General features: G+C 46.5%; 1 protein-coding gene across 2 annotated transcripts in view; it reads right to left on the reverse strand.

Moving 5' to 3' along the window:
• Positions 1 to 632: 632 nt before the first annotated feature.
• Positions 633 to 22269, reverse strand: part of NTRK3 (neurotrophic receptor tyrosine kinase 3) — a 384278-nt gene continuing 362641 nt past the window's right edge. For both annotated transcript variants that reach the window (XM_026510431.4, XM_057303718.1), the window contains 2 exons: positions 20057 to 20215; positions 633 to 16999 (listed from right to left, as the gene is read on the reverse strand). In XM_026510431.4, the coding sequence (XP_026366216.1) occupies positions 16814 to 16999; positions 20057 to 20215 (345 nt within the window). In that variant the 3' untranslated portion in view covers positions 633 to 16813. The remainder of the gene's footprint in view (positions 17000 to 20056; positions 20216 to 22269) is intronic.

The raw sequence follows: 22269 nt of genomic DNA on the forward strand, positions 1-22269 counted from the left end.
GAGTTTTAAAGTAATTAGGTCTTCAGGCACATGGGTGGCTTAGTCGGTTAAGCAGCTGACTCTTGATTTTGGCTCAGGCCATGGTCTCAGCGTCCTGGGACCGAGCTCAGCATTGGGTTCCACATTCAGCGGGATGTGTGCTTTAGATTCTCTCTCTCCCACTGTCCCTCCCCCTACTTGAGCTTGTGCTCTCACTCTCTCTCTCTCTAAAGCAAATAAATAAATTTTCAATTAAGTCAAAGAATCCTAAAATCTTTGGGATAAAAGAACATCCAAGAGAACACATTGTATGCCACCTTAAAAATGTAACTGGAATTATTGTAACTACGAAGTTGAATAATAGCCCATTTGGAGTGACAGGAACAGCACCGTGACATAGAGCTGGGCCCTGCCTCAAATCCTAAATGTGTGTATGTTTTTCTCGAAACACTCATCTCAATCCAATATTCAACTTAGGGGCTCCCTTAAACTTTGTGCAAGCTACTTTTACTTTCAGCAAACCAGGGTCCCAGGTCCTAAGATGGTATTGGATCCTACAATTTTTGCACACATTTGGACTTTCCAAATTTCAATCTACCTTTAAAGGCAACACACTTCTCTACTAAATAATGAATCCAGATTAAACAAGGGCATTCATGTTTTATACTTTATTTGAGAAGAGACCCTACATAAACTATGTCAGGAGGATACAGGTCTACACACGATTTCATCAATCAATAAATGGAGTCGTTAACATAACATTGAAGATATGATACTGTGAGGGAGACAGACATATGACCAAGAAGTATTTACAACTATCACATATGATATATTTATATTGGAGATGGATATATACATATATACATGTACATGTGCATATACATACATATGTCCATACATACACACACATATATACATATATATGTATAAAATGTTTTTAAGCAAAAACCAAGAAAAGAGTTTGCCTTCTTGTAGCAATTAGCCATTTGAAAGTGAAGAATGGTTGGTTTTCATTAATGTCATGGTGTTAAATCTCCGCCCCCACATTTAACTTCAACACTGATAGATTCCAATGAAGACACGTTTGCCTTGGGATGGAAGCATGAGGGTGAAGAATGGGGTGATGGGTACGGGGCTGAGTGAAGGACATGCACAATGGGAGAAATGACCTTTGGTGATACCATTAAATCATCCTTTTGTATTAAACATAAATTATTAATACAATTTAAAAAAATAATTTTCTGTTTTCTTTTGAGGTTGGGGAGGAAAGTAGGGTGGGGTTGGAAATAGAGAAAGGGAGGGCACTTGCCTTTTCGACACATCCCTTAATATCAACTGAGAACACATCCCCCCTACCCTGGGGCCATCTTACCAAGTTAGAATCCATATTTTTTGCATAAAAGACATCTTTACATAAGAATTATATTTAGACCATGAGCCTCTTCTCTGAAGGCAAATACAATCATTTTAACTAAATTGATTCTCTAAGACTTGCTAGGATGCAAATAAACTTAGCATAGCCAATGGATTTACTTGTCATAAAGGAAAAGAATGGAAAAAATAGTACCTCAAAGAAGGGGTTACTATTAGTAAAACCCAGTTTACTAAAACCTCAGTCACCCATTTAAGTTAACAACTTTGGGATCCAGATGATGGGAAACAACATGATCAGCGCTTTCCAGTGGCCTGGGGAAAAAATAAACAAGGATCATGATGGAATATCTCTAAGTCATTAAACAGAACTGAGGAACAATCCTTTGAGACTAAAATAAAGGATGTAAAATCCAGTGGAGCACACCTCAGCTCTGCCGCTGTCAAGGTCTCTACCATGAATGGTGGCTTGGACGTACTATAGCCACTGTCGAACATTTTCCAAGCCATGCCACATTTTCCCCCTTATGCTCTACAAGATTAGCTTGGCCTCAGAACAAGTGTGTGCACATACCACGTGTCCACATGCCACGTACACCACTGTTCAGCAGTTGCCATTATCCAAGTGATGCTTCCGATGGCCAATATATTTATATAAACATTGGGAAACACACACAAACACATGGGATCAGACAAGATATAATCACTTTACATATATTTAGTACAGAAAGCTTAGGGATAGGGGTGAAAATCAGCTATAGCAGCACCTAAACTTCATTTGCAAAATTCTTCTCTGAGAATATAACATCCTACTAGTGCACTGAAGTTGGTACCAGCTGATTTTCCAGATATTGAAAGTTTGCTGCACAACATCAGCCTAAAGATAAAGGGACATGTAATGTCCAGTAGGAAACAAATCAGTGTACATCATTTACACGGCAATAAATCCTTCATTTCCCTTGAAATAAGATATGTAAAGTAGCACTTAGTTTAATACAAGTTTTGTTCTGCTTTAGACCTAGCTGTAAAAAGCCATTCATGCAAAAAATTACCTCCAGTTTTAGCTGGATATTTAAAGGACACTTCTCCTGAAAACAAGTCCCTTTCACATAGGGAAGGGGGAAATAATCCCACTCAAGACAGCCAGTGTTGACTGACAGTGGAAAATACAAGACTTTGGTGTTTGTAGGGCATTTGCCTTAAGAACCCAGAAGTAGCACTGAGCTCACCTCTAAGTAGGCAGAGGGCTAGAAGTGCCCTTGAATGTTGTAGGAATTTTCCAGAAAAAGTACTGAGAACCTCCATACAATTTTATTCTCTGGTCTGTTCCCTCCTGAGGCTTTCATTGGCATCACCTCTACATCTAAAGTTGTCTGCTTCTGTATCTCCAGTCTCAGACCACATTTCTCCCTGGCCAGCCATTCATCTGTTTCCCACCAGTCAATCTGCAACTCTTTCCTCTCTGTTCTAAGGAAAGAAAATTTCTCTTATCAAGCTTTCCAGTAGCTGTTGGTCTTTCATTTACACATTCTTTCTAAACAAAGATTATTCCTTGATTTCAATATAAAACAAAGTTCCTCCATCCTAAAGGACTCGAACAGACAATGTTTGACCCTGCTCTTCCCTAGTTGTCACACAAATAATCTAGAGGAACTCATGCCTTTTTTGCATGGCAAGTGTGAGTACTGAAATGGGACACCCTCAAGAGGACAAGTCACGGAGGGGAATGATGGCCTCTCCTCAGACCCACTGCAAGGTTAAAAAATCACAGTTTCATTGACCTTGTTCCTGTGATATCTGGCTCTAGCCTGCTGCTACAACTTGATTTACCCTAAAAAGAATCTCTTATGGTCCTAGACCACTAAATGTTATGAATTATGATAAGCAACACTGAAGGTGGGAGGGAAGTAGAAGAGAGGGTATGGGGGAGTGTTCAGAGCCTTAGATGGTCCAGAGGCAATTGAAATGGAATTTATTTAACATCTGTGAAATAGAAGACAGTATTTAAGATGAAATCTGCAGTGACTGTCTTGCTTTCCCAGCCCTGGGGCCATCCTGACAAAAGTGAGGAGGACACAGCTGATTAGTTAAGAGAAGACAATGCTACCTCTAAGACAGCATCTATGCACTATTGTGCTAAATGACAGCTGGCCAATCACAAGACAAAGTGAAAACATTTGCTTCTGTTATGCTCATTTTCCCAGGGCACCCCTTCAGTCTGGCTTGATGAAGGCTTTAAGGAGCCATTTGCAGTGTTAAAGGCAAAGTTAGCTGCTGAACAGGACTCAGGATTGAAGGGCGGCTGCTGGCATTCAAAGCATGCCCCACCCTGAGTCTCCAAAATGCCTACCAACAGCATCCCTGCCCCCTTTTCTGTCCCCAAAGCTCATAGCTTCTGTTCAACACCTGTGAAATATTGCCTACAATACACACAGAATGAAACGTAGACTCGTACAGCATGGGAACTGCACAGACATTTTTTAAAAGGAAGGAATTGCCAATAATAAGTCCCCCATGTGGGAGTTTACAAGTCAGCGGTGCCATATGAAGATTTTCTGCAGGGGCTTCCTCTGCCAAAGTGTGCCCTCCATTCACATCTAAGTGTCTTTCTTTCCACTCCTCTGAACCAGGAGACCTGGCTGTGTTAGTCCAACCCCCATCATTTGTTAGCAAGTCAAGAATGTGACAGAAACAGCTACACCACTAGGTTCAAAACTAAATAAAAGATGTAAGCACTGGAACTTAATAAAGTCTTGCAGGTTGAGGCCCCAATGGATAAGAAGTAAAGGGAAAACCTACCCTTCCTTGACTGGAAGGCCAATCAGGAGAGAAGGCGAGGGTTCAATTGAAGGAAGTGTTTGCTGTCCCTGGTGCTGAAAACAGATACCCAGGAATCACTGGCAGGCCAGAAACTGTGCCTTCATCAAAGTGAAAACTCTTTCAGCAGAGGCTGAATTTAAGTGGCAGGTCCCCAAACATGTTTCCAGTGTCTCTTTTTATGCCATTTTAAATGAAAGTAGCCCCGAAGTGACCATTGTTTTCCTGCAGGACAGAGTTAATGCATTGCCATAATACTGGTGGGGAAGCTCATCCAAATTACCTTCCCATTCAGTCCCTACTAGCATATCCCCCCATGTGATTCAAGGACCCCAGCTCTTGGAAAAGAAGCCTACAAATGGATGCAGCATGAGGGGCTGCAGAAATTGCCTACTGACTTCTTTTTCCTGATACTAATTATAGACATGGGATTGATTTGGCTTGCTGTGATTAAAAGTTCCTGAAGGAAATATTTGGGTAAAACTTTACCACATACTGGAACATGGGTCCCTGAATTCCTCTCCACCCTTAATTTTAGTGTCACATTCTGAGAAACTGAGCAGAGCTTTTACTATCCTCAAGAGAAGGTCTAAACTCATAATCATAACTACTTCCTAACTGGCCCCACCCGCCTTTCAGCCAAAACACACACACACACACACATGATCTCAGGAAGTAAAACCTACTTGAGAAAGAACATGATTCTTCCCTTAACAGTACACAAATTTTTGCCAGAGAAAGCAGGATTGCTATTTTCTCTCACATTCAAAGTGAGAGTTTTCTTGTCCCAACTTGCTTTCTTTTCATTGTTTTTTGACAATGCCCTTGAGCTCACCCGCTATGGCCCCACACACATAAACAAGAAGGATCTTTGATTCTGTGGGGCCAAAGAAAATTAACATGAGTCATTTTTGGTTGCTTCCAACTCCACTGGGCTTGGGGGAACCTTTGCTTTCAGACATGAACTATAATCAATCTTCTCTATCCTTGAAAAGGAAATATCCCAATGGCCCCCAAGAAAGGCTAAATTCTCAGAGAAAGGAAAGTAAAAAAAAAAAAAATTGAAATCAGTTCTTCTTGTTCTGTTAACATATTAGATCAAATTTTTCATATCCAGTGAGTTATTTCTCAAACAATACCTCTGAAATCCTTAGGTAATCAGCCTTGTCACTAGGAAGTTACACACTGAAATGGCCTGTTCAAGGCAGACCCTCACAGTACTGTGAAGGAGGTCATCTCTTCGGGATTATCAGAATGAATTATGGAACACTGCCCCTGAACCAACTTGCCTTCTCCAATTTCACACCATAATTTAAAATCCTAGTCATAACCCAATTTGGACTCTCATTTCAAAGAAAGCTGAAATGCTCTCTGTCTGCTGGACAGCTACAGGGGGGAAATCATCCGGACAGAGTTCCAGCATGGAGATGTGGCTTTTCTATATAAAACAAACAAAAATTGAGCCCAGGGTAAAAAGAGAAAAGAGAAGCCTGAACTTGAGCAAAGTATTTGTGGATTTGTTAGGATTTCAGGTACTCGGCTCTATTCTGATTCCTCTCTGGAGTGAGCAAAGCATTTTTTTTTCCCCTAAATCATGCACCGCTCTTAGTCGGTGACATCACACCTGGTTGTGGCTTGGAGAGGAAATCACACTCTAAAGATTTAACTTGCCAAGTAGTCACCATCGCAAGGTACTTAAAATAGTGGCTGATGTTACAAACACCTGGGATTTTTTAGGGGCTGTAAATGACTTCACTGCTGTAACCTTGGCAATCTGGCCTCGGGATTTATTGTTGGGAGGGAGGAGGCTCATTTTCAATCAGATGCATTTCTCAGTGGGAATCCCACTCACACCTATTTGTTGGTGCTCAAGGCTATCAGAAGTGTGGTTTAGCATTTGGTCTTCACTCAAGCAGCTCATTCCATCTTAAGGTTATTTCCCCATGTATAAAACGCTGGCCCCAGAATGAACGTAATACTGCTTCAGGATCATTATCACTTCGGGTGCTTCCTGTAAGATTAGTTTTACCACCCAATTTATAAAGGAAGCTTCATATAGTCTTCAGTTAAAAAACATTACATTTAAATCTACAGAATCTCACAAAATCAACAATGGATGATACGGAGTTAAATGCAGCGGGAGATGCCATTTTGCTATAAAATGTTCAGGGTTCCAGGCCTGAAAACAAAACCTACCAACGACCCCTCTTCCATGACAAAGCCAAATGGGTAAAGCAACTTCTTTCTGCTTGTATTTTTGTAAAGGTCTTCCCCATCTCTCGATGCTCAATGGTCATTCAAAGAGGAACACGCCAGGGCTATAATCTAGAAACGAGACTGCAGGAGGGATTTAAGAAATTCGAAGGAAAAGCTGCTTGTGCACCTCAAAACAAGACACATTCCAGAGCCACTCACAGCTCAGCACCACCAAACCTATTTGCAACACTCAGTGCCCGAGAGCGGGCTTTCCTTATTCCAGGGGTCCTGTGGCCCTCACAGAGCACTCTGACAGCTATGACCTCATTGGGTGCTCATTAGAACCCTCTGTGACAGGAAGGGGGTTGTTAGCAGCCTTTTTTTGTTGATTAAGAAACTGAGGCACAGAAGGGATCATGCATTTCAGCAGGAAGTAGAGCTCAGAGGTCCTCTGTCTCCTGCGCCCATCATCTCCCTCCACCTCACTTGCCATCTCATCATAGACAGTATTTAAAATAGACCCCATGTCTTTCCTAAAGAAATGAAAGTGAAAAAAATTAGAAATTGCATTGGCAATATTAAGAGGGGCCCAGAAAACAAAACAATATTGAACCATCCCCAGAGTTATGGGAAAAAAATGATATTTTTTAAAAATAGGGGTTGGGTTAGACATGATGAATTTGTTTGTAATAGTAAATGTGGATAGTCGATCATAGTTCATTATTGTGTTTTCAGAGCCATGTCAAGGACAGAGTCAAAGCATCTATTGAAACATAATGAGCTGTGGACTAGAGGGTCGGTGTCCCGGTGATGTCTCCGGTGAGTTCTTCTACCTCATTGTTCCCGAAAGAAGGGAGCGTGTTCTCAGGTTCATTTCTGTTCTTACGGTATAAACCTTTCTTGTGCTATCACAGTAAAGATCTCATTTGAGAGAAAAAGCCTCTTATCCCCCTCAAGATTTAGATGCTGCAAATCTTTGTGTCAATATTACAGCCACTCCACTAAAGAAATAAACACTTTGCCGACACGCACTCCTCTTTGGTAGGGCAGAGAACTCACACCGGTCGGGGCCTGGAAAACAAAAATGAAAACCATGGTTTACCATTTATCAGTGTATTTAACAGCCAGGAAAAAAAAAAAAAGAGCCAGAGAAATTTGAAGGAAAAGCTATTTGTAGCAAGCTCTCCTTTCCCAACCCAGCCGGAAGGAAGGGATGACTTCAAAAAGACAGGCTTCGGCATTATAATAGGCTTGTCCCAAAGTCTCTTGTGCAACAGCAAACTGATGAGGTGCTAATGAGGAGCTAATCACTTGGTCCGTGGAGCTGGAAAGAGACTGACGGATGGCTGCGAGAGCACACTGTTTTCTTCTCCAGAAACCTAGGCTCCATCATAAGTGGAACTGGCTCAGGCTAGGGAAGAGGGACATGGGCCCAAAGGGCTCCCCGAACTTTTCAGAGATAAAAGCCGGCCTTTCAGGGGTGGAGTCAGTTCAAGACAGAGGAAGGACCAGAGGAGTTCAGAGCTTGGACGGCTTTTCACGGCAGGTGCAAGAGGTGAACTGACTGCAAAGTGGAAAGGGGGGTGACTCTGTAGGGTGGGAGGTATGCACAATTGTTCTAGAGGAGACTTGAGAAGGTATGATTTAATGACGGCTGATCAGGGCTGCGGGTGAAGTAGATTGGCTTGCCCCATCACTGGAACCAGAGAAGGGGCTGGTCTGCAACCAGCGGCCAGCTGCCCCCTTATACTAAGGACACTTCCACCTTGGGCCGGATCATCGAGGTGACTGGTGCACAGCCACCCACCAAGTGACACCCAGGCCAGCCTGCTCCCTTTCGACCTGGGATGCCTTCCATGTCCTGCGGGACATCTAACCTTCCCAGGGAAAATCGGACTCTTTCCCATCAAGTTCTGATTCAATCTGAATGTTTGAGCTTTCTACCTAATTGCTTCAGCTCCACGCTAGCTTCGGGAATCTGCTGGAACTCATTCACATTGGTATCTGCACCTAGCATGTATTCTTCAAGCCAAAATTCAGTGCTTCCCCACCCCATCCCCCAAAATTAATTGAATAAGCTTCGCACCAAGGTTTGGTTTGGTTTTGTGTTTCTCTGAGAAAGCTAGTCCAGCCTTTAAATATGAAGGTTCTGAAAACTTAGAATTTAGTCTCTTTTGAAAAAACCCTAACTACTCCGTAATTGATTCGTAGTGGAGAAAGTCAAAGGCTGTGTGATATTAAAAAAAAAAGAGAGAGAGATGAGCTATAGATAAGTTTAAGAAGCCACATGCCAGGAGCACACGTATTTGCACGCACAGACGCACAGGGCTCAGTGCAAGAAACATAGAGGCCACATTGGCTTGTTGGATTGTATTGGAGCAAGAGGAGTATAGATGCATTTATGGGGGGGTGCTTATGTGCGCGTGTATACAAGTATCGTAAGTAATGAAAATGAAAGATGAATGTAGTCTGTGCTATGTAAGCTTGAGCATTAGAACAAAACACAACACTTATAATTGCTTTTAAATAAAGTCATCAGCTTTGCCTCTATATGATTGTGACATTACTTGGCCCAGAAATCTATTTTCCCCAGTCAATAACCACAATGTCCTTGAGCTGGAAGCTTTCATTTCTCCTAAAGAAATACCTAAGAACATACAAGGAGATGCTTACTCATATTCAAGGCAAGAGGCAAAGTAGGAAAAACAATTTCAGAGAGAATCGGAATCAGCAAAACCCCAGAGGAATATGGTCTCTGGACTTGGCGGTATTCTCAAATCCCCAGGTAAGTTCCCCAGGACACCTGTGATGATATGGAGCCGCTCTAAGGAGTCTGAAGGTGGAGGAGTCTGAAGTTAAGCAAGTGGCCTTTTCTTAAGACTTTTGATGTAATTAATAGCCTTCAATTGCAGAGAACTTGTAATTTCAGCTTTGAGGTTTCCGCTGGCTGAAGGATTTGGGTCATGCCAGAGCCCACCACCCCATAAGGACAGAGCTGCCAAGCCGGGGCTTAGATGACAGGTACACACTCTGTCCCAACCAGGAGGAGGAGCTGGGACTGCCTCTCTCATAAGGAACATGGGAAACACCTGGACAGACCCAGGGCAAGCCCTTTGTCCCTCCGAACCCACCACCACCACCACCACCCCGGCCGCCTGGCTGCAGTCCTGATCTGTTGCACCCACTCCTAGACTTGCTGGACTGGAGGAGGGATGGGGGCAGAGCAGGGCTCGCCAACGCAGGACGCACTAATTCTTTCTAAACCATTTCACTTTGTGCAGCATCGAGATATGCTGCAAAGCTGTTTGTCATCAGCAGAGTGGCTTTCATGCCTTGATGTGCAGTCCCTGCAGGGAAAACCAAGACAGTGACAACCACTGTCACTTCCACTGAGCAGAAAGCCTGGCTCAGCACTGTGGTTAGAGAAAGGTCGAAACTCCCTCTCCTGGCGTCAGATCCCAGTCCTGGCTTCTCGGCTCCTGGAGGCTAAGAGGTCGTGGATGGAGTGAGCAGTGGGTGGGGAAGGGATGGGTGTTTGCTGAGGGTGGGCCACCGAGAGTTCCAGATGGGATTTGCAGAGATATACCACTTGCATCTCAATGAGCTTTGCAGTAAACTTCACTGCACAGAGGTTAATCTAGACGTCAACGTTGTCTGACAGCACCAAAATTACTCCGGGGCAGGGCTCCTTCACAAGTCTTAATATAACAGTCAATTCCATCCTGCCTGCAGGAAATGAAGGTTTTCTGCTTTGTGTGCCGAATCATTCAGCGCCAATTTTCTCACTGTTTGAAGTCCTAACTGTTTGTGGTCCTGGAATTCACCTCACATTAAGACTTTCATGGAGTTTGAGAAGCTAGATTGTCAGTCCCACGGAAGCAAGAGATAGAGCCAAAAGGGAAAAAAAGAAAGAAAACGTAAAAAGCATAAAAACGAAAGAAAGTCTTCTTGACTGAGATTTACTTCTCTTCTGCAGAAAGCAGAAATCAAACCACCTGGACCAGGTTTATTTATTCACTCCGAGGTGGGCTCAGAGGCATCGGCTGAATGTCACATAGCTGTTAAGTGGAGACAGAGCATGGAGAGTTCTCCGAGAAAGAAACACAACACTGAAGGGAGCTATTCATTTGCGCACACACTCTTCTTAAATGAAGGAATAACTACCAGACCTAGACTTGAGTACTGCCATTTCTCATTGGGCTTTTTGGAAAATGCATCCAAAACAATGTCAGAGAATCTGACGTCTGGGCTCTCGGTCTGCCTTCGGACTGTGGGGAAGGATGTCTAATTGGTCATTGTCTAAGTGAGAAGAAACCAACTCTTCTCAAAATATGTCAAACTGAAAAGCAAGACCCCTGAGTGCCAAGGCACTTCTAGAAATAGATGCCCAATAGGACTTTCCTCATCTGCATTACCTTGTTCCATCTAGAAAATTCTAGTTTTGTTGGCCATGAGTATCTCTTGGAAGTTTGGGCCATGGCACTGCACACAAAGTGATGATTACCTTGGTAATTAGAAAAAATTAACAGAGCTTACTGTCCTGCCTCTGTATGATGGGAAATAGCTCAACACACTGGGTTAAGACATCAACCCTACTGCAAATATCAACCCAGACCTTATTTTCAATTTGAAACTTAGTTAGCTAAAGAAGAAGGGGAACCTGAATTTTATTACTCTGATCAAGAATTCCAAGTATTTTGAGGGGGCCCTCAATCTCCACGGATCTCCTTGTGAAATCGGAAAGTATCTATGTTAGCATGCCAAGTCTTGGGCCAGAGACATCTCTTGTTGCAAAGTATAGAGTTCTGGAGGGCAATCAAGGAAACTATGCTTGAGGAGATTACACCAAGGAAACAGAGACTCTATAAAAAGCCAAGATTCAGATCCTCAGGGTGGAATGGCCTATGCTCACAGCAGAAGGCCTAACACCCAAACTAGTGACACAAGTGTTCACCACATCCCTCACAGTCACCTTTCCAAAAGAGTATTATCAACATCTCACATTCTCCTTGTCCCATCCGTCCTAGGGGGTGGTGGTACCTGCAGTCCAGGTGAATTCTATGCTGACCCCCAAACAGGATGTGGTAGAAATCATTCCTGCATGGTCATCTATCAGACTGCCAGGAGGAGAGATTTTCAGATACCCAGAATGTTGTCACCAGCATAATTCAATTCAGGGAGCACGCAATGATCAAATTTTACAAGATGACAGATTTCCCAACAGCATCCCTCTGACGGGCTCTCTTAGGCTAGGCCATCTCTGGATAGCTCATCCCCGAGGAATGTAAGGCTCAAAGAGACCATGCGTGGATGGAATCCATTTGCTGACTCCAAGCAGACTTTCACTGAAGCCAGTCCAATTAAAGATATAGATACAAGCATACAATATGGGGGCCTACATTTCCCCTTGGATGATGTCACCAGCGCTGTTCAGCAATCCCAAAGCATTTTCTGGAGTCTATATTGATATCTTAAAAATGATACAAACACTTGGGATTTCCCTTTAAAACCTAGTAAGTGTTGGCCAAAACATTTTATTTGGTATCGAAGAAAAGTCTGGCACACCAGGGACCAAAAACAATGTGGCCACAGCACCAAGCCCTGGGCTGCAGGTGCCATTTCTTACACTAAGGCAAATGCCATCGAGTATTCTAGCTGGTTGGCTCTGCCAGACCTGACAATAGCCATCCCAGGGGCATGAGAGGGCAGTCCTCTAGACCATGGGCACAGGGGCTCATTCAACCAAGAACTATAGATGTTTCTTTGCTCCAGACTGTAAGCAAAGCACAGGGGACATCCCAAAGCCCAAGACTGCCTTCTGCGATAACCACACTTCCAATGAGAGGATACTGCTGCTGTTTGGTTCGGCGAAGAGGAGCAAGGATGCCATTCGGCATTCCTGAAGGGAAACGGACTTCGGTGAAGAGTCCACAACTTAAAATGCTGCCCTCTTTCCAACTTCCTACCCCCTTGAAATAGCATGTGAGGATACACATCAGTCAGTTTTTGAGATCATACTGCCAGTGGCCTGCACAAGAGGGGGGCAGGCCTGTCTCCCTGTCTTGGGATCATTGCTGCCAGCTTAGAGCATGTCAGTGTGGAATGGAGAAGCTAGCAAGCTGAGCAGGAGAGCCTGTGGAAGTCACCCTTGGGGATCGGGCCGTGGCCGGAGAGCTGGTCTCCTGGCTCCCCCTCCAACATCCCTCCAACCTAACGGTCACCGAGTCTTCCCTGCTTGCCTTCTATAATCAATTTCTTGCCCTCGGTAACTTTCCCTCCTCCCTTTCTTGACCTGCCTTTCATTTTCTCTCTTATTTCTAATAAGCAAGTAAACTAAACAAAACAAAACAGGTGGGACCAGAACAGACTTTTTTTTTTTTTTTTAACTGAGAGGGACCCTAAGGATATCTATTCTAACCTCTTAAATGTCTCAGATGAGAAATCTGATACTCCGAGAGACTAGGGGACCTGGCCAAGGTCACCTGGGTAACCAAAGGCAAAGCCCAACAGTCTTTCCACACCACTGCACGCTCCCACCCAAGCTCCCAGGCATGTCCCGGCATGACTGACTCCCTTCTGCTTTTGAGTGGAGTCCCATGCAACCCCAGAAGCTGGCTGTCAGCTCTCCTGTTGGTGTTGATTTCAGTAGTATTTAGCACCAAAAATATTTGCACTAGTATATTCCACAAAGTAAGCATCGCTAGAGAAGAATGGTAAGGTTCAGCCTGAAGCCAGGAGGCGCAAGCCTCCCTTGGCTCCAGTGGGAAGCCTCCCTCCAGGGACGATCTGTGCATGATCTGCTGAGTGAAGGAACACTGGTCCCTCGTCTGTTAGCAAGAGAAGGCTTAGTGAGTCTCCAGACCCATTTAGGGGCCAGGGATATAATGAGAGGGCAGCATCTGGTTCACGCCCAAGGTCAAGAACAGGGAAGACCCTTGGCCATGCCTGCCTACTCCAAGGGGCCTCCTTGCAGGCCACTGTCGCTCAGCCCAGGAGGGGATCAGGTGAGGATGACATGGCCGGGAGGTCAGCCTGGGTGACCTGGAGCTTCCAGCAAAGTTCACGGTGGGGTCTGCATCCAGCCACACCCTGAGAGCCGCTCTAGTGTGTTTTTAAACTGAATTTTGGTGGGCAGAGGGGAGAATGGGGTGGACTGGGGTGGTCACACTGGCTGATGGGATGTCATTTTAAGACTCATTTAACCACATTAAACTCTTTGAAAAGAAATAGATAAATAGGCCTTGGCCAGCACTTTCTGGGTGTGCAAAGAGGCTGGGGATGGGGAACAAGACCGAGTGTGCCCTGTGGGCCGAAAGTCACTTCAGACACTTCTCATTGTGACAGATGTGCCAAGAAGGAGAGGAGTGTCTCATGGGACCCAGGCGTGTGCAGGCCCACGAGCCCCCAGGGGCAGCTGCCCCGAGGAGGGCCCCCCCGGCCTTCCAGGGCACTACTGAGAACCACACAGCACAGTGAGTCTGCGCTGGGAGAATCGAAACATGTCAGACTCTGAAGAGGCCAGAGACAAGCAGGAACTTGCTTGTTTCACAGACAGGAGACGGGGACACAGGAGAAGAAGTCCCAGTAGCACTTTCCACCACAGGAGGAATACCATCCTCTGCTTGCCCCCAGGGCCCTGGGGGGCTCCTTCAGCACCCACAGCATCCTACTCTCTCCCTCCCTCACCCTCCAAAAACCTTTTTACTTTTTTTACCCGCCTTGACATAAAGTCCACACGTAGACTCCTCACAGAGAGCACAGCCCGGGAGGAAGAAAACCGGGCCTCCCTATCTACTGCTCCTTGCTTGGCCGCCCTTCGTTCCTCTACTCTTCGGAGAGGGAGCTGTTTACGGTGGACGTGACCAAGACCCATCCCCACGGCCAGCACGAGAGCCTGTGCAATCTGACTTCGGTCTCCTTCACGGCTCCTTACTCCCGAAGGAACGAGCTCCCCCACCGCCACCTTAGGCCGGGATGCCTTAGCGCCCTGCACTGAAAGCCTAACCTGTTTCTCATTCCCAGCTGCCCCTCGGCTTCCAGCCCCTTTCCATGCCCCCCTCTTCCCAGCCTATCAGTGACCATGAGGTTCTAGAAACACAGCTCGTGAGATGGAAGCCACACAGGGTCTGTGTTGGGGAGACTCTCTGGAGTCTGCTTGGGCAGCAACAGGAGCCTTGGAGCCTCACATCGAACCAGAAAACCCTTCCCCATCGAGGCCCTTCCTGCACGAACGGCTTTCCCTCAGTTACCCTGCTCAACACTAGATCGCATTCCTAGCTCGTCCTGCACTAACAGCCCGGGAAGAGACCCAGGGCCTCCAGGCAGAAAGACAGGAGGGAGAACGGCCATAGGACAGCAAAGGGTTCCTCTGACGTGGTCAATCCACCGAGCTCTCCTCGAAAGTCCTCAGGGTTAGGAGGCCGGCTCAGGGCCAAACCCACACCAAACTCCGGCTCCCCTCCCAGCCCAGCCCAGCGGCCTCACTGATCCCCGACTCCCAACCGAGGCCGGCAGTCCCAACACAGCTCTTTTCTATTTGAATAAAAACATTTGTTGGTCTAAAAAAAAGGAAGCAAAACCACAAACACAGGATTTAGTCCTGAACCCCGCAGGGGCGGCCGCGCTGCAGCTGACCAGGCCGCCGAAGCTGCCACAGCCCCTCACGCTGCCACGGCGGGGCGCAGGCAGGTCCGAGGCCCCCCTGAGGCTCCCGGAGGTGGCGGGGGAGACCAGTCTGTTAGGTAGCTCTGTGCTTGGGGGGAGGTGGAGGGCCGGTGTGCTGAGAGGGGCCTGTCCTCTCTCCAGCAGGAGGGCTCCGTGGGGCCCGGCCGTTGCCTTCCAGTGGCATTTCGTTGTCATGTGTCCGGGAGGCCCGGGATCTGCCGCTGTTACAGCCCTCGACAGCCGCGGCCAGGACCCCAGCCCAGAAGCCTCATTCTCTCTCCCCGGTCAGGCTCCGTCCTCATTAAGATGCCAAGCCTGAGGCCGTGGCCGCGCAGTGGACGCCTCCCGGAGAAGCCTCGGCCCTTCCCCCAGCCCCAGGCCACAAAAGCGATTTTTCAGCCCCTGAGTGTTCACAGCAAGCTCAAAGGCAGATGCTTCAATCCTTCCAGGGGCCGGAAACGTGAGGAGAATGCCAAGGGGCCGGTGCAGGTGCCAAAGAGAGTCTCCGCTGCCAGCTCCTGCCCAGTCCACGGCTGCGCTCTCGGGAACAAGCACTGCCCCACGCTGTCACTAGTCCTGGCTTCCTTTCCTGGCAGTGAGGTTTCCCTGGGACGTGCGAGAGGCCCAGGAAGTGGGGGCTGACGATCTAGGGCAGGCAGGACGAGACAGACGACACGGAGGGGCACATTTTATGATGACCTACGAGGAACGAAGTCTCCTGCTATTGGAACCCTGCTGTGTCCACATTCACAGGCAACATGGGGGGGGGGGGTTCCCTACGCCCCCAAACTTCCCAAAGGCCTGAATGTGGGAGGTGGGGCCAAGGAGTCTTTCCAGTGAGGAATAGATGGGAGGCAGTGCCTTGACAGGGAGGGTTCAAATTTCAGCTTTTTCTTCTGTGGTTAAGTCCAAAATGTCCAGCTCTTGAAATTCAGAGAATAAATGACACACCTTTTTCCAGCTGAGGAAGGAACTTGAGCGTGGTCTGCACCCAAGACGGATGCGGTCCATTGTCACCATGGTTTGGGGTCTCGTTGGTTGTCCAGTGTTCAGTGGTAGACGCCCTCATTGACTTCCAAAAGCATCAGGACTCTACTTTCTAGAATGGACAAATTGGAGAATTGTCTTGAAGCGGAGGAAAGGCGGAAGGCATGGAGCAATGGTTAGGGGAGACGTGAGGCGTTCCAGAGGCCCCCCCGGGCCCGTGTTGCTTCCTGCTGCATCCCGAGCGCAGTGGACGAGGTGAGCCCATGCACCTGTGCAGCCCTCGGGGGCGGGGGAGGGGTAGCGCACCTGTGCGGGTCATCACCTGCACACCGTGATTTGCACTCCGCCCCAGCTCCTCCGGTCCCAGCGTGAAGACTGTCTCTGCGTCATCAAGGTCTTCAGTCCCGAAAAACCGGAGCCGGAGAACCACGGGGCCCAGCTTCAGTCAAAGGGAACTTCCATTTGTGTTCATAAGATTTAAGATTTTCTGAGTTGTTGTTACAGTCTTATGGTTTCTGTATCAGCAGTTTCTCTCTGTATTAGAGAAGGTATCTCTCTGTGGATATAGATAGATAGATAGTTAGATATATAAATATATATATATATATATATTCGCCAAACTGCCTTACAGGGTTTTTTCTTTCACTTTTTCAGTGTTGTATGTGTAGCAGGCACTTGAGTTTATATGAAGATGTTCACTTCGGTCAGGATGGAAGAAAGGAGTGTGAGGTGGACGAGGGGCAATGTGAGGCCAGGAGAGGGAGGCCACAGGGTGCACGTCCGTGACCACGAGCCGCCGCTAGCCGAGGATGTCCAGGTAGATGGGCGCGGCTTTCCCCAAAGCGTGGAGGACTTTGTAGATCTCCTTGATGTTCAGCCGCTGCTGGGGCTCCCTCTGCCAGCACCCCAGCATGACGTCGTACACCTCTTTGGGGCAGACCCGGGGCCGCTCCAGCACACGACCTTGGGTGATGCACTCGATGACCTGAAAAAATGAGGAGAACCAGGACATGAACATCCAAAGCCCCCAGTCCCGGGGCTCCCACCCAACGGCAGGGGGACGACATCTTGGAGGAGCTTTGATACAGAGTGGGGGTGCCCGCCTGCACAGGCGGAAGCCTGGTCGGAGACAGCATTAATCTCTCATCCGTCCTGGGCAGGCTTCCAGTTGGCCGTGCCCACCATTGCCCTTTGTGCCCCACCTCTCGGGCCAGGCCTTCACAGACTCGTCACGCACTCTACTCTGTACTTGACTCCTCCTTCCTAGTCCGAATCCCATCTGGATGCCGCACAGCATTCATTGCCACTTGGCAGTGGGGATTGGCATCTGACCTGTCCCTCTTCCTCTTATGAGCCTGGGTGACTTTGAGACCCCCTTGCAGGAACTCTGCACCATCCGGCCCCTCCATTCCTCCCTCCCCTTAGCTCCCACCTCCTGGCCATCTCCCTTCCCACTCTCAGCCTCTGTGCATAGCACCAGGCTTCCCTCTAAGCTGCCATGCGGTTCCCTTTCTCGGCGAGGCCCCTCCTCCCCCGCTCTTTGCACGAACCCCGTATTTGGCCTCTGTTAAAGTCTTCACATCAGGACTACTGCTGGGCGGCCAGCACAGGTCAGTGAACATAAGAGGGCCTCAGCAGCCTCATTTGGAAGATAGGGATTCCATGTGTGCCCGGACTACCTCCTGTGTAGTCGTAAGGCCCATATGAAGCCAAGGGCATAAAGCATGGCCCGACATACCACAGGGGAGGCCCTAAGAAGAAAAATAAATCATGTATGGCTGGACCAACCCCAGCTGGCCACGTAAGGACCAAGCCTGTAATCTGCGGTTCATTTCCAATTTCTCAAAGACACTTCTTTGCTGACATCTAACATGTGACTTTTCAGGTTTTCACCTTCCTCGTCTTGGATTTGTTTTTAATGTCTCCCTAACTCGATCATTATGAAACCCTGGGCAGCTTCCCCCAAACTCCAGCTTCCTCGTTCGGAGGTGAGTCATAATGATAAAATACACGGACTCATGTCCAGTTGAATGCCTCCAGGGTCTTTGCCCCCCTCAGTCTGTGTTTAGTTGGCCAAGAGAAGTGCCTTTTGTCTCCTTTATCTCCCCATGCTGTCCCCAACAGCGCCCTGTCTGGGGCGTTGGCTCATGTCACTCTGACCCGAGGACAGCTTGTCAAGCCCCCGAGGTGTCAGCACTCTCTTGGTCTGTTCACCCCAGGGTCGGCACCGGCCCACGAGGCTCGTTTCTGTGCCAGCCCGATCGGTCTCCAGCTGCTCATATTCTCTGTTGTTATTAGAGCCCTGTTTCCACACCCCATTACCTTCACCTCCACAGAAAGGGACCCGGCTCAAACTGCGGCAGCTGCTAATGCCACGATCAAAAGCACTCGCTAGTGTCTCATCCGGTGTGAGGCTCGCTGGGTTGTCAACCTCCATAAAGAAACCCATGATCAGTGGCTAACGGTACTTGGCTGCTCTGGGCTGTGGAGAGGGACAGGTGGCTGGGGGCAGGAAGCCCACCTTCCAGGCTAACGCTTCACCAAACTGTGTTAGAAATGAGCAGAAACACCTTGTTGGCTACTCTGAGCTGGCTTGGATCTCCAGGGAAGACCTTCTGCTGTCACCAATAGTGCCCTCCACCCAGATCCCCTCTTTAATGGGGCCACCAAACTACACGGAGGCTGTCCTCTGGCTGTTCTACTCGTGTGCATGCATGTGTGTGCAGGAGTGTGCACGTGTGCATGGACGCGGGTAGGTATTTGCACAGATGCACGGACATGTGTGCATGTTTGCGTGTGTGTGTATGTGTGTGTCCCATGCCCCAAGAAAACAGCAACAATTTTTTTTTTAAAAAACACTGCAACAGATGGGTGCTGATACATACTCTTTTTTTTTTTTTTTTTTTTAAGGTCCTGAAAGTGTTTGTCCTACTTTGGAAAAAGTGGTCAAGACTCACTCAGCTGGAGATTGATCAGATACTACAGATTTAAAGAAATATCTTCTTTTCAGGCCCTGAAACTCACTGTTTAGGGCACAGGAAAGGAAGGAGGAATACAGCTTCCAAAAACAAAGACGCTTTCTGGAATATTCGGATAAGATTGCAATATTAAAAGGCCCTTGTCTTCATGTTTTTGTAGACAACAGAAGACCATAAAAATAACTGCAATTTCTTATAGGTCTGCTTGGTTGGCAATCTGAGCCCGTTACTGTCTATGAACTATCCTGAGTTCTCCAGGGCAACATGAGTCTGGTCCAGACATAAATGAGAACCGCCCCGACTGGCTTTGGAGGCAGGCATCCCATGGCCATGGCCCATGCCTTCTCCATGCCGCAGAAGCCCCCATCGGAGTCTCTCCAGAACCCCAAGCAGGTCCCTTCCCTTTGCCCTGAATCTCTACAGGTATTCACGCGGAAAGGACTGAGTTAATACAGCTAAAGTGCTTAGAAAAGTATCTGACACTAGATGATAGCTGTTGTGAAAATTCGATTGCTGCTATTTTTATTATTATTATAAATCAAAATTACGAAAGCATAGAATGTGTTTATTATTATTTTGTTTACTATCATGAGCCCTTTTATTCCTGGAGGTCCACACACAGCTCTATCAATAACGTGAAACTGGCCTTCCCCATCCACCATTCTCTGTACATCCCGGGCCTGGCAGGCCGGAAACCTTTGGGAATCCAGATCCTTTGGGTGTTTCCACAAGATGGCACAATTGAAAAACTCAGAGTTGTTCTTTGTTTTCATGCTCCGTCTTAGTGAAACATTTGTGATTTTTAAGTGTAGCAGAACAAACAGATCCGTGACTCGCATCTCAATTTAGACATCTGATTTCATGCTCTCCTGACAATTATACCACACTCCCTACAGCTCTAATGTTTTTCCTACTGAGAAGCTCCCCCTCTTGCTTATACCTATACTTGCCCAGCTAGCTCCAAACACCACCTCATGTTTGGTATGCTAGGTCTAATTCCTGGCCTGAGATAACTCCTATCAGCCTACCCCAAATGGAGGTTCCCATCTACCCCCGCCCTGTACCTCTGTGTTTGAGAGCTGGAACCATGGCTGCTTTCCATAGGTGAAGATCTCCCAAAGGATCACCCCAAAGCTCCACACGTCGCTCTCCGTGGTGAACTTCCGGTACATGATGCTTTCAGGGGGCATCCAACGGATGGGGAGCATGGTGTGTCCTCCCACCTAAAAGGGGTCAGCACAGAGGCACACAGAGAGTGACCAGATGGCCAGAATCGGTCCCTGCCTGTCTGCACTCCTCGTAAGTAGATGCACGCTCGATGCGTCTTATTCTAAGATCGCTACGGCCTGACGCAACTCAGGTCAGAGGCTCAGTGGGGGTACTGACACCCAAGGTCTACAGTACCGGAGGCAGCTAGAGTCGCAATTAGAGATAATCCCTAAGGGAAGGCAGGTTCCTTGGCATGGAGTGTAAAGAAAGATCACAAGACGATTCAGGGTGGGAGAGGTTTTAGAATCTGGTACTATGGTGAACCTAACCTTGAAAGGAGGTCCAGAGGGAAGTCAGCAGAATCACTGAGGGAGGCCATCAAGTACCTGAGTATTTGCAGACATCGAGTTGAACTCCTTGGCCGAGGTGGTTAAAGTGCAGTATTATCCAAGGGCATCTAATCTGTAGAACTACGACGTTTCCTTCTATCTGACAATCCTGAATGTCTCAGTGTAACTTATGGCTCAGTGTTTCAAGTGAAGGGGACAGGGAAGTTCCAAATGTATGGAAGACCATGTGCTCGTAAGAAATCAGGTAGAGAAAGGGAATTTACGGCAGTTCTTAGTGACATCTCAAAGGCCAGTGAGAAAAGCCTCCTTTAAAATAGCCTAAGGAGACCCATCTGTTGGTCTACAGATCTGACAGTCAAGGACAAGAGGAAGTGACTGACATCCAGGGTACCCTTTCCTGAGAAAACATTAGGGAAATCCTCACAGCCCAGCAGGCTAGAGGTCTTAGCATAAGTGGAAGAAAATTTGCAGCATGTTTTAAAACTCAGGAACTCACTGCATCATTAGTAAACAGAACATCAGAAATGGGAACTTTTGGCTCATACATAGAATTTGTTGTTAGAAAAATGCTTGCCGTTGATAGAGCTCTCTATAAATGTCCTGATGAACTATTAATTAGAAGTTCTCTATGGTGGGTAAGTTGGAAGGGATAAGGATAATGAACACTTAGGAAAGAATGACTTATTGGAAAATGGGCAATCTTATTTCTAAAAAGGGAAAATGATGTTTGCCTTATCTACTTGAAATATTTTAGAAGATAAATGATGACAAGGATTTGCAGAAGCTGTTTTCAACCTGGGATTTGATAACCGAGATAGCTCTGTGTCATGTGTAAAGACAAATGAGGGGGTTTCTTTCTGACAAGCAAAGACTCCGAAAGTTTACCACTCACAGCTTTTCAGAAAATAAAGGAGCAAAAATTAAGCGAGGATTACTCCAGAAAAACAGAAAAAAAGAATCTAAAATAGACAATGACTGGGAACATAACGAATAACGTAGAGCATATAAGTCACAAAAACACAATTTAAATCTAAATAGTCGTTGCTAATTTGGTAGTAAAATGTGATACAATTACTAATAAAATCTTCCTGTAAAATAGAGACGTAAAGTAAACAATAATACTAATAATGCTGAGAGTACCACGACTGCTACTGTTAACACTACTTCTCTGGAATGAAACCTTCAGATAATTTCAGCCATAAGCACATAGAAGAGTAGAAAGAGAAATCATTAAAAGCCTGGCAAAGGCTTTGTCTTTTAGGGAGGGCAAGCGAGTTTACAGACACTCCTGACTTATTGATTATAAGAGTTTCAATTTAAATTTGCTTGCTAAAATTTTTAAGTGCCTCCTAGAAGAACGGAAATAGTACGTATAGCTTCCGAACCAGTTTTTAGAAAAAGGAACCAAAAATCTCTAACCAATAGCAAAAAGATGACGAGAAAGAGGAATGGGCTAATGATACTGAAGGCACACTATGAAAAAGAAGTTTAAATAATATCTTTGCATATAATTTATATCTTTTATACAAAGATAATATCTTTATAATAATTTGTATATAATATAGACACTATATACAAATGGGTTATACTGCCTCTTAAATAAGAGAAAATTTATGTAAAAATCAAGATGTGTGTTATTTAGAGAAGACGTGCAGAAAATATTAAAAATGAAAGAATGCAAAAATACAACAATAAAAGGAATAAAGAATATATATTAA

This window comes from Ursus arctos, unplaced genomic scaffold (assembly GCF_023065955.2).
Source record: "Ursus arctos isolate Adak ecotype North America unplaced genomic scaffold, UrsArc2.0 scaffold_28, whole genome shotgun sequence".
NCBI lineage: Eukaryota > Metazoa > Chordata > Mammalia > Carnivora > Ursidae > Ursus > Ursus arctos.